Source organism: Mesocricetus auratus, unplaced genomic scaffold, assembly GCF_017639785.1.
Source record: "Mesocricetus auratus isolate SY011 unplaced genomic scaffold, BCM_Maur_2.0 Super-Scaffold_4256, whole genome shotgun sequence".
In the NCBI taxonomy this organism is placed as follows: Eukaryota; Metazoa; Chordata; class Mammalia; order Rodentia; family Cricetidae; genus Mesocricetus; species Mesocricetus auratus.
The window spans coordinates 4656735-4668844 of NW_024429182.1; the positions used below are offsets into that span (position 1 = coordinate 4656735).

At 46.2% G+C, this 12110-nt stretch overlaps 1 protein-coding gene across 1 annotated transcript in view; it reads right to left on the reverse strand.

Annotated features, from left to right (window-relative positions):
- Window positions 1-1702: 1702 nt before the first annotated feature.
- Nhlrc2 (NHL repeat containing 2) overlaps window positions 1703-12110 on the reverse strand; it is a 43938-nt gene continuing 33530 nt past the window's right edge. Inside the window, exons 6-11 of the mRNA XM_040742388.1 lie at window positions 11370-11469; window positions 7794-8025; window positions 7120-7242; window positions 5973-6179; window positions 4924-5143; window positions 1703-3140 (exon numbers count right to left, since the gene is read on the reverse strand). Of these exons, the coding sequence (XP_040598322.1) occupies window positions 2884-3140; window positions 4924-5143; window positions 5973-6179; window positions 7120-7242; window positions 7794-8025; window positions 11370-11469 (1139 nt within the window). The 3' untranslated portion in view covers window positions 1703-2883. The remainder of the gene's footprint in view (window positions 3141-4923; window positions 5144-5972; window positions 6180-7119; window positions 7243-7793; window positions 8026-11369; window positions 11470-12110) is intronic.

Sequence of the window (12110 nt, forward strand, 5' to 3'; positions counted from 1 at the left end):
GGAGTTGTGAAGAAAATGTCAAGCACGTGTCTGTGGCCATAAATTATTGTCATTATTAGTAACTAAACTGATGAGTAGCAGTTCATAAATTACTCCGTGCTAAATGCCATGTGAACACTTCACTGAACCGTGGCAGCAAGCCCAGGCAGCCCTGCTTTCTAGGGTTAGATGCAGTTGCAGAGTCCATACCCCGCCACCACACTGCGCTACATGCCCAGAACACAGTAATCACTCCTGTCCTCACAACTCACTTTAAGGGAGCCTGGTAAATTACAGGAAGGACTCTAACCCATGCCCCATCTTTGCTAACACAAGAGGCTTTAGAAAAGCCATTACCTTACTGCTTACAACTCAGATTGTCTCAAAAACAATAGATTTCTTCCTGGGTACTGATCATTGAAAAACAGAGAAGTAGAACTAAACGAAACACCACCGTTGGCTCATTTAGAAGTATTGCTAATAAGTCCTACTGCAAATAGTTTTATGTGATTGTGCACTACAGAACTTGGCTTTCGATGATTCTCCCCCCTCTAAGGACTGAACTCAGGATCTCAGCACATACCAAGCAAAAGCCCTCCTACTGAGGTACAACTCTAGTCTTTGGTGACTGGACTTAAACATCCTGCCAAAGGCAACAGTTAAGCCGAAGTCTCTTCAGCTGACAGACAAAAACTAACAGGCAGTTCTGAATATGTGGAAAATTATAGTTACACATTTTCATTATGTTCCCCGAATTTCCAACTTTGCAAAAAATAGGCCCAAACCCCTTATCTCAGTGGTATGAGTCACAAGCAGACAGGCCATAAAAATTAAAAAGTTCACAGAGAAAACAGAGGCTGCTGTAGACCCTGAAGTTTCTAAGAGGAACTTCCAGTGTTTCCTCGTGAGACACTGATGTCAGCCATGAATCTGGGAACCTACGTGCACTGCTCAGTGTGAGTTCTCTAAGTCTGTACTAACCCATCACCAATGATATTTTAGTGTAAACTCCACCATGGAAAGGCAGGGCTGAGAGCGAGAAGTCAAACTGTATTTTGGAAGATCAAGGAACCACTCTGAAGACTAACCTAACCAGTCTCTGAGGAAAGACTGAACTACGATTCTGCCCAGATGAAGGGAAAACCAACGCATTCTACAGAGGACTTGGGGATCTTTAGGGTACCCGGAAGTACAGAATACACACTTGTGCTTTTAGAGTGGAAATAAATGACCATCGCTTCTACCTCAGTTAAACTGGACATGCTCTGTTCTAGAGTGATTCAAACGAGGCTGGAACACACTCACTGCGGCACATCAGCTTCAGACTGTGGCTACAGAGCCTCCGTGGAGGCCAGTTCTGGAAGCCAGGGCTTCTGAGGTGACCCGTGTGACTCCAACCAAGGTCCCTTTCGCTTTCCCTTCACATTTCTCTTGAAAGCAACTTTTGCAGGTTGCTAACTAAAGTCATGATCTGTGTTATTCCTTCAGAGAGGTTTTAGCTAACTCAATAATCAAACAAATATTGCATGTCAATACTACTTCAAAAGTCAATCAATACACGTGTAGAATGACAGCAGATAATTACACTTTGTATCCAGCACTTTTGGGGAAGGAAGGCATGCTATGCCAGACTGTCTACACACACTTAGTGAATTTATAGGCGGGGTTCAACAGATGTTTCTGAAATCTCTTAATCTGAATAAATAAAAACATACACCGAATCTGTTTTAAACAAGCAAATGGGCTTTACAGTTATGATGATAATCTATGATAGTCACAGTGACACCGAGAATCACACTCTCCACTAACCCTTTTAGTGATGCTTCTTATAAGGCTAAAGAAAACAAATACCACAAGAGTCAGCAAATCACTGTGTTTCAGCCCTAATACTTTAACTACACCTGTCAACTGCATTAAAATATTTTACATTGATAACAGCAATTTGAAGGTTTACATGTGAGTTTTCAAAATATCAGAATTAACGATCATAATTTAAATTCTAAATATGGTAACCAAACAATAACAAAAAAAAAAAACCGAACTCAATAAATCTGTATTTAAGTCTTAAAACTGAAATGTAAATTCCCAAAACAACACAATACTCACTTATATCAAGTTCCACCATTACAATAAACTATCACACACAGCAACATAGCCTGAACCCCACCTCAAAAGTCAGCGTGTCTCTGGGGATCTAGGCATTGTCTGTTAGGAATATGTTCATTTGAAAAATAGTTAAGAATAGGTCTTCATGCCCTTAGAAATTGTTTCTCTGTATAAAGTTATAAGGCATTAATAATGGCATGTTAAAACAAATAATTTATAATAAAAATAGATCAAAACTCTCTTTTAAAAATACCTCAGATTTGAAAAAACACAGAAGAGATAATCAGTGACCTCTCGTGTGCTTTCAGCTTCTAGTGAGCATAGTGTTTGTTGTTGCGGCTTCAAGCAGACCTTAGACACTAACTGGAGGCGTCTCACATAAAGGTGCACAGCTGAGGGCCGTCCAGTTACTGTGACGGTCACACACGAGGTGGGCTTACTGCCACTGACAAGGCAGAAGAGGTCACTTAAAACCCCTGGTGTCATTGGTATTGACTGAAAATCACAGTATCATCTAAGACAGCCTGGACTGCAGCCTTGTGCCGAGAGCAGCAAAGCTTACATTACTGTGGTTTAAATGATGGGCATTGCCCGGCTAGTACACAGCTGAAATGAAGAAATTTGTTTAGAATTAAAATGTTAATAAGGAGCACAACTTTATTTTGGTGTCAGTTGTCACAACTGAGCAATGGGCTTCCGTAATGCTTTCTCCCTAAACGACAGATGGAGGATGGATGGGGCTTTGTGGTGGTGGCTGTGGTGAGGGCTGTGGTGAGCGGCCTCCTTCTGGCTGGCTCTCTAGAACACATGTGTGAGCTCTACGGGAACTCCACAGCCTGGCTGGGTATCAGTTATGTGCAAAGGCTGCCTGAACAAGATTGCCTTCATCATGCACGCACTACTGTCTGCACTACAGTAGTAAAGAAACACGCTGACGGATATCACAGCTTCAAGTGACAGGCAATCGGCAGGAATCCGCAGTGAAATTGTGGGCTGACTGGAAATACTCTCTATGTCTCCAGATGGGATCTGTTCCTGAAGAAGCCACTCATTGCCTAGAAAACAGGAGAGAATATCATAAACACTACAGAAAACACAGGAGGCTGGCCACAGCTCTGGGCAAAGCACTCGCCACCAAGTGTGAGAACCGAAGTTCAGACCCCAGAACTCACCTACATGCTGGGTGTGTGCCACACCCACCTGTCATCCCAGAGGACGGGCATCCCCAACACACTGGCCAGTCAGGCTTTTCACAACTGAGCTCGGGCTTAGTGACAGACCCTTCCTCCACATTTTAGGTGGGGAGAGGTCCAAGAAGACACGAGGTAGTAACGACTTGCCCACACAAGACATGTGCATGTACACCTATACATATGTGTGTAATCATGCCACGTGGACATTCACACACATGATGTACACACACACATTGAAAAGACATGAGTGAGAAATGAGAAAACTCTAAGAAAAGACTCTCAATCAGCAAGTTTCTTCTACCCTTCCGTGCAGACATGGGCTTTATCGTACCTTCAGAATCTTTGAATTAGTAGGACTCTTGCCGAAAAGCTTATTTGCCCTATATAGTAAAAACAGAGCCCATATTTTAGACAGATAACCAAGCATCTAAGTATTTGACTCCTTCACTTAATGTCATCTTCACTTCAAAGGATCATGACTCAGAATTTAATTATTTGAATGTTTAAGAAGGCACCATTAAAAAAGTTAACTGTCACCACCAGGCCCTGTTGGCACACGCCTGTAGACTAGCATCTGGGAGGAAGAGGCAAGCGGATCTCTGAGTTTGAGGCTAGCCTGGCCTACAGAATAAGTTCCAGGATAACCAGGGATACACAGAGAAACCCTCTTGAATGGCAAAACAAAAACAAAAACAACACAAAACAGGCTAATTGTCAATATCTTACAGTAAGTATGTGATCTGTGATCCCCATAGCTGCTTTGCTATGCTCGACACAGGCAGAATAGCTGGACCCTTCCTGGCCTCCTGGAGCCCAGAGAGCGGCTGTGGCTTAGGTTTGCACAGCTGTGCTCAGGAGTGTCCCGGGCCAGTCCAGACTGTAACCGGCAGCTTCTGCCTGAGACTGAAGGTGAGCAGGCACGAGGCCAGGACTGGGGTAACATACAGAACAAGAAGTGTGTGAGAGGGCACGAGAGAGACGGGACTACAGAAATGGAGACTGAGAGGACGTGAGGGAGAGCATGGAGACTAGGGCAGAGGACGCTCATCTGAGACAAGAAGTCTTGCGTTGAGAGTTCTGGACCCAGGACCTCATTTGAGACCTGTTCTCCACTGTGTACAAGAGTCTAACAGTTAGCAGCAGGCAGGACACCGAGTCACCCAAGGGCCGCCAAGGAAGAGCCACAGAAAAAAAGCGAACAAACAAGGAAGCTCCACTTCATCTCCTCATCGGACTTCCAACTTATTTCATTTTTGATTTCTTTGACAGGCTTGGAAACCATTATGTAGCTCAGGCTAGCCGCAAACTTGCAGTCCTCCTATCTCAGTCTCCTGAGTGCTGGGACTGCAGATGAGACTTTAAGTGGCTCTTTTTGGGGACAGCAAGAAGCAGACTGAATAAGGCAAACGTGCAGGCAAGTGTGATTCCCAGAGACCATGTTGTCAGAGATGCCTGGGCCACACCAACTCAATGGAAGGGAAAAAGAAATAGCAAAGGCCAAGAGGAAAATATCAAACTGGGGTCCTAGCTAGATTCACATTTTTTTCACATCATTTCCCTCAAATCTTTCCCAAACATACAGTAAAATACATAACAAAACATGAGCTCAGCCCAGGACTTCAGTGTCTGCAGAACTCCGCCCCACCTTCAGCAGTCAGGAACCAGCAGCTTGTCACGCCTTCTGTCAGCTTTGCTCCTGGAGGAAGGTCCAGCTTGAGCTTGAGTTGCAGAGTCTGGCCAGGACGCACAGCCACAGGGGTGAGTTCAATGTTTGGGGCAGCCTTGGGCACTTTGGGCACTGTCTTCTGTTTCTCTGTCGGGAAGGCGCCGTCGACCACGACACTGCCAGGCTTGAGGATTGGGAGCTACAAGACCGGAGGACGGGTTATTTAAGCAGAAGCATCTTTAAGACCACTGTAGAGCCTCGCCTCAGACAGGGGCAGGGAGCTGAAGCTCTCCATCAGCGACATGCATCAGGGTTTCCCAGAGTGTGGAAACCCAGCCCGCCTCAGCAGACAGGTCACCTGTGAGGACAGCGTTAAACCACTGACCCCCGGCTTACAAATGGCAGGAAGTTAAAGTAACATTTTAGGAATTTAAGGATAGTGAGTATGATGCATGCTCATAACCTCCACTGCCAAGAAACATCCACACAAGATACCTTTGATGCCACTCTGTGGTTTTTATTTTAAAATAAAACGCCTCTTAAAAAATAAAACATCCCCCATCCCAGGTAAGCAGGACATTAAAAAGCAGTGGACAACAGACATTTCTCTTTGAAAATAGATGTGAATTTAGTCAAGTTTTCTCTAGTCTATCTCGTTTTCAGAGTTTGGGGAGCTGTGACTTATAGAAACTCCCCCAGAAGATGCCAAAAATAACATAAGGATCACTGAATAAAACAATAGGTCCACATGATACAAAATACAGTATGTGCCATGACTTCTACGCCTTTAAAAACATATCAACTCTGTAAATTCCAGTTTTTTCCTCAAACGCTCAGAGAGGATGGAAACTGCATCTCAAGACTCGCAGGAGACCTGCAAAGCAGGCCCCTGGTCTGCTTGTCCCAGAACACAATGCGGGCATCCACTTCCGACTCCGGCTCTCCATGTGCCCAGTGCACACCAGAGATGGCCAAGCCAACGCTTTAACCCTGAAGCCCCGCCTCTCAGCCGTGTCTAAGAGACTCACCACAGAGACTGTCCTCGTTTCCAGGTCCATCACTTTGATCTGGTGATTATTGGTGTCTGCTACATACAACAGCCGACCGCTCTCACCGACACACAAGCCTCCAGGCTCATTAAAGGCCGACTCCACAAAACTGGAAACAGCATTGTTTGCAACTCCGGTTCCCGCTAGCGTTGTGCAGACTTTTGTTTTTGGATCTACAACTTTAATCTAAAGAAAAATGAACAAACATTTGCCCTGCAGTCAGCCCTGTTTACAGCAGTAGAGGGAAACAGAGGACTCCCAGTTGCCATTTGCACTCTTAGTAAATACATCTCAGAATAATGGATATTTCCATAGTTTCCTAAAACCCCAACAAAGTATATTATGGAAGGGAAAATATTTCATCTGAGGAAAACCTTTAGAAAATCTTAGTTTTAGACCATGTTTTGTTAATTTCAGGGTTCTTTTTTTCCTGGAATTAAAAATAGCTCCCCTTCCCACCCCCATAATGGAACACAGTTAACCTGTCTTCCTGAGATCACTGCCCGAGGATCGATCACTACTTTTCTTAACGCAAAGCCTGAGAGTTACGTCTCAAGCGCAAGAAGTCTATGGCTGCTCATCGCATGGCAAAGGACTCTGCAGTAAGAATGGAAACGCCCAGATGGAAGAGGGTGCATTTGCTCGTGGTCTTTGTAACTGTGTAATAGTTCAAAAATCTTCTTCTTCCAGCGTCCCAGCTAGCTTTAACTGCTGACCTGACAATCTAGTCAACAAAAAAGAAGGCAAGCAGACCCGCTTCCATCCCTGCCCTGACTGCTCTCCATGATGGTCTTCACCTGGAAGTGTGAGTCAGCTAAATCTCCCTCCTAACTGCCTATGGTCGGTTTTACTACCGCAACAAAATGAAACTACACCAGCTGGTCCACACTTCCCTTGTTCCTGACTTCTCTACCGAGCAGCTTTGATGAGTCACAGCTCATACATCTATGTCACAGCCACAGGAATTAGCTTAGCATTGTCCTCAGTACAGACATCAGAAGGCAAGAAAGGCCCAGGACAAGCTGGGCAGCGTTGAGAGCCACAGCTGCTTTCTATATTTTCGAGAGGCACTGGTAGGAGGCACCTGGGTCAAAAGCAAGGTGCTGTATCTTTAGCCAAGACTCACCTTGTGATTATAGGAGTCCGCCACATACAGCAGGTCCCTCTTCTGGTCCCATGCAACCCCAAGTGGATGTTGAAGTTTCGCGTCGATGCCTGCTCCATCAATGTCACCAAAAGCAAATAAATTCTTTTATTTTATTTTTTTAAAGAGAAAGAAACAGCGATTATTTTAGTGTTTTGTTAGGAGATAAAGTGAAAACTAAGGTCATCGTGTTACTAAAGCCTAAGGGGAGCTCTGGTTTGCACGACAGAGCCTGAGGGAGCTCTGGTTTGCATGGCAGAGCTGGGCACGTGGCGCAGACTGGAGAGCCGCAGCAGAGGCGTCTGGACTACCTCTATTAGCTGCCTTGCTGTTTCCCTCACAGCAGTCCAACATCTATCTGCTCAGGAAGAGGCCAAGTCTAGTGCTCCTTCCAATCCACAGCTACACCCCTAAAGCAACCTCTCTCCCATCTCTCCTGTCAGCAGCTACTTTATCTTTCCTGTCCCTGGGAGCCTCAGCATGGGTGTGTAACGGGCAGAGTCAGTCATACCCCCCCCCAGGGCTTGTTTCTCTTGTGTTTCTTTACAGACACCTTGCTTTGGTTTGACTGCGTTCTATCACGGACAGACAAGAGTGAGCCTCCTAAATGTCATGAACGACTCAGTGCAGGAAAGCACACACAGTGACTTCTTTACCATGGGGTCCCGCTCTCCTCCTACAAGGTGCTTCACCGCTCCATCTTTGAGTGAGACGCTTCTCACTGTGCTGCTCTCGCTATCTGCCACAAAGAGGCAGCTCCAGGGGTCTTCTGGGGCCAGAGAGAGGCCTGAGGGTTGGGCAAAACCCGCCTTGTGAGGATATGCATTGTTTCGGTTCTCTTCATTTCCACTCCCAGCAAAACGAAGGCAGGTCCCCTTTTTTAGCTCACTGGAAGACAAGCACAGGTGGGAATCCACAGTGACTAAAGGAACGCAAATGACCAAATGGATGGTGACAGCACAGTCAGCAGACCACAGAACCAGTGACGCCTGCCGCCCTCCACTGCATCTGTCCAGGCGCGCTCTAGGGGAGTGCCACGGAGGCCTGCCTCACTTCTCTGCGGGACACTAACCACTCAAGTCACCCTGAATACCAGGGCATGAAAGCAGGCTGTCAGGAGATAACAGTGAGATGATTTTATTCTCATACAATATCAGGTTCTAGAAGGGAATTTATTAATAAAGAGACTGTTCAGTTTTTGATAAAGTTTTAATTGTCTTTAAAAACGTCTGTGTCTTCTATAAAGCAGAGAATAGTTGTTTTAAGAAAGCCAGGCTGAAGATGACCATTTTCAGAAAAGGGACACAAGGACGGCTGCACTGAACAATCAACTGTACAAAACCCATTTCTTCTACACACCGGGAAACGCCCACTTAGAGTACTGAAGCACAGGCCTGAGGCGCACAGCTGTCACAGCTGCAGTTGCTGAAAAGGACCACGGCAATGATGCCTTTTATGATGCAGGGCAAGTTTACACCTTTGATGGGGGAAGTCCTTCTGAGCATATGTAAATAAAGCACTGGTGGCCAACAGGGAAGCAAGACAGGTGGGACTAGGAGTGGAGGAGGATTCTGGGAAATGTAGTCCATAGTGGGGAGTCACTATGAGATCCTGGGAAGAGAGGACACAAGCGTCTGGCATCCCAGGAAAGATAAGATCTTATAGAACTATATATATTAGTGGTCATGGGTTAATACTTAGGACAGAACTAGCCAATGAGAAGCCCTGAACACTGGCCGACAGCGTTGTAGCTAATAGAGTCTCTGTGTGTTATTTGGAGTTGATGCGACTCTGGGGTCAGGTTGGCCGGAAGAATGCGCATTTACACACCTTGACTTCAAAATCTATGCCAAAAGGATTATTATAAAGACACCATTGTCAGAAAGAGGAAGCTGACTTCAGGAGACTAGGTGTACTCCATCTCCAAATTTGGCACATCACACAGAAGGTCCACTATGAATGCTAGAAGGTTCTTTCCAGAGTACAGGTCTGAACATTCCACTTCCCAGCTCAGGTCTTTCTACATCAGCCTTTGGGATGTTCCAATCTCTTAGCAGGAAGGACTCAAGGCGACAAGGACCTACGTGTGCACTGACATTACAGGCACCAGCAGGGACCCAGAAAACCTCACTGCACAAGTCTTCCGTGACCTTCAGAGCCTGTGTGTGAAACGCTCAGCATGAACTACTGCTTCTGAGGCTCCAATGACATGCGACTTCTGTACTTTTCAGTTTGCTGATCTAATTCTTCTGAGACTGGGCATGTCTTCACTTTATCTTTAACAGAGAGCTTATTATTCATCTCTGTTGTCTAACACAGGGCCTAGTAAAAGTAGATATGTTTTAGATCAGCGGTTCTTAGCCTTCCTAATATATACAGTACCTCATGTTGTGGTAACCCTCAACCATAAAACTATTTTCACTGTTACTTTGTAACTCTGAACTTGCTACTGCTATGAATCATAATGTAAACACCTGTGTTTTCGATGGTTTTAGGCCATCCCTGTGAAAGGGTCATTGGACCAAAGGTGTTGAGACCCACAGGTTGAGAACCACTGTTTTAGATGCATGACTGGTCACAAAACATCACACAAATGCGTTCTGCACCCACCCCTGGACATCTGAGATCTTGATTTGCTAGACAGTTGTCCCTTTCTGCTGATAAAGATAACAGATGAGCCCAGCACTGGTGGCATCTGTAATCCTAGCACTCAGCAGGCAGAGGCAGACAGATCTCTGAGTCTACAGGGCGAGTTCCAGGACAGCCAAGGCCACACACAGAAGCCTTGTCACAAGCAGACACCATAACTGTGATGAGTAGCGCTGACTTTCCATGGTCGTATAACACTTCATGGTCTACGATTCTGCCCTAGTCAGGTTTCTGTCAGCTCCACACAAGCTGGAGTCATTTGAGAAGAAGGAACTTCAACCGTGAAAACTTCCATCTTCTTGACTGATACGAAACGGAAGGGCCCAGCATGTGGGAGGAGCATGTGGGCCTGGAGTGCATAAGAAAGCAAACTGGGCCAGCCAGCAAGCAGCATTCCCCAGTGGCTCTGCTGAGTCCCTTCCTCAGACTCCTCCACGACAGACCATAACCTGTAACCTGAGGTAAACCCTTTGCTCCCCAAGCCAGAGTTGACCATAGTGCTTTATCTCAACAACAGAAACCTCACCAGGGCAGACTTCAACCCATCTGCTTGTTTATTCTATAAGCTTTACGGTAGTAGGCACAGAAGACACAATAATAACGGGACAAGGCCCCTTTCTTTAAGAGGCAGTCTAGAAAGAAGAAACAGTAACAAATAGGCGTGACCTAAGAGAAGAGGGAGGGGAGAAGGCAGTGGCGCACAGTGAAGCCACCGAGGAGAGTGTGGCCAGCTCTGCCTGAGGCTGAGGGAGAAGAGGGAGGCGTGCAGACCCTGCTCTCCTGAGGCTGAGGGAGAAGAGGGAGGCGTGCAGACACTGCTCTCCTGAGGCTGAGGGAGAAGAGGGAGGCGTGCAGACACTGCTCTCCTGAGGCTGAGGGAGAAGAGGGAGGCGTGCAGACAGTGCTCTCCTAGCCTCACATGCCCAACAGGGGTAGCGTATACCTGTGCTTACTGAATGCGCCAATGCTACGCCTAATTCTTCACAGGGCAATCCCGTGAAGGGATGGGAAATGCAGAGTGAAGGGGCTCTGCTGTGCTTACTCTAAGTAGCGGCTAGGATTCCATTGCAGGCCCGAATACACCTGAGTGGTGGCCACTGCAGTGCAGCCCTCAAGCACCTGAGGGAGCGACTGCAGACACCTGCGCTGTGTTCACACTGCAGACACCTGCGCTGTGTTCACACTGCAGAGGATTGAAGTCCGCTAACATTTCTAGTTCTCCCTAGCACCCAGAAGAACGCCTGCGCCCCCCCCCCCGCAGGCTCTCAGAAATTAGATGCAGTCCCAAAGCTTAACCATGGCTGATGAAATCAATTCCAGCAGATGCATGTCATTTCTGAGCGGCAGATTTGGGAGATGGTTAGTGACTCACCCCCCTCCCTCCCGCACCTCTGCAGAAGAGCCCCTGACAGCAGCTGCTTCCTCAGCCTCTGACCAGTGCTCCCCAGTGAATCTTCTAGAGTGAACAAGGAACCCTGCTCCAAGTTTTCTGTGTGTGTGGCCAGCATACCCTGGCAGGTACAGCAGGTGCTGCTGTGGGGATGGTGACCTGGTGAGGGACCCCAAGGGGGACACCCACTTACCTTTTCTTTGGCAGTGAGCCAGAGTCCAGGAGGAGTGCCCATATCTGATGAGTCCCGGCCATGGCTATCCACAGGATGTCATTTCTTTGGACCTCTGAACCTTTATAAAAATAGGTTGTATATATTATGTACATATCTGGTTAATATGACACTTAATCCAGAAGCTGAAATGTAATGGCTGATTCTAATTTTCATAAATCAGCTGTTTTAGAAAATGATCCTTAGAGAGAAATCTGACCTACAGATTCATCTTCTCACCTGCAACAATTTCATGATAACTCAAAGCTGCCATTTTTAAATTAAATGCAGTAAAGGGTGATAATTCAATACATGTTTACAAAGTGTAATGATAAATTAAAGCAATTAGCATTTCCATTTCCTCAAACCAAATCCACACATTCTTAATAGCAATATGTCAACCTGCATCTCTGGAAACAGTGTTTTTAAACACTGATTTAAAAAAATTATGTGACACAAAAAACCAGGCTGACATTCTCTAAGAAAACTGGCAGTCTCTATGAGAGAAGAGATGCTTTTCAGAGCAGTGGGGTGGCCCAAGCTTGCTGCCCCAGAGCCCGGGGGCAGAAGCAGGAGGAGCTTAAGTTAGACTACACAGCAAGTCCCTGGTAAACCTGGGTTACAAAGTGGACACCCTGTGCTAAGACAAAATGACCATAAAAAGAAGTTTAAGGACTGTGTCTTTTTATTATTATCATGATATGAGACTTGAGATTCAAACAC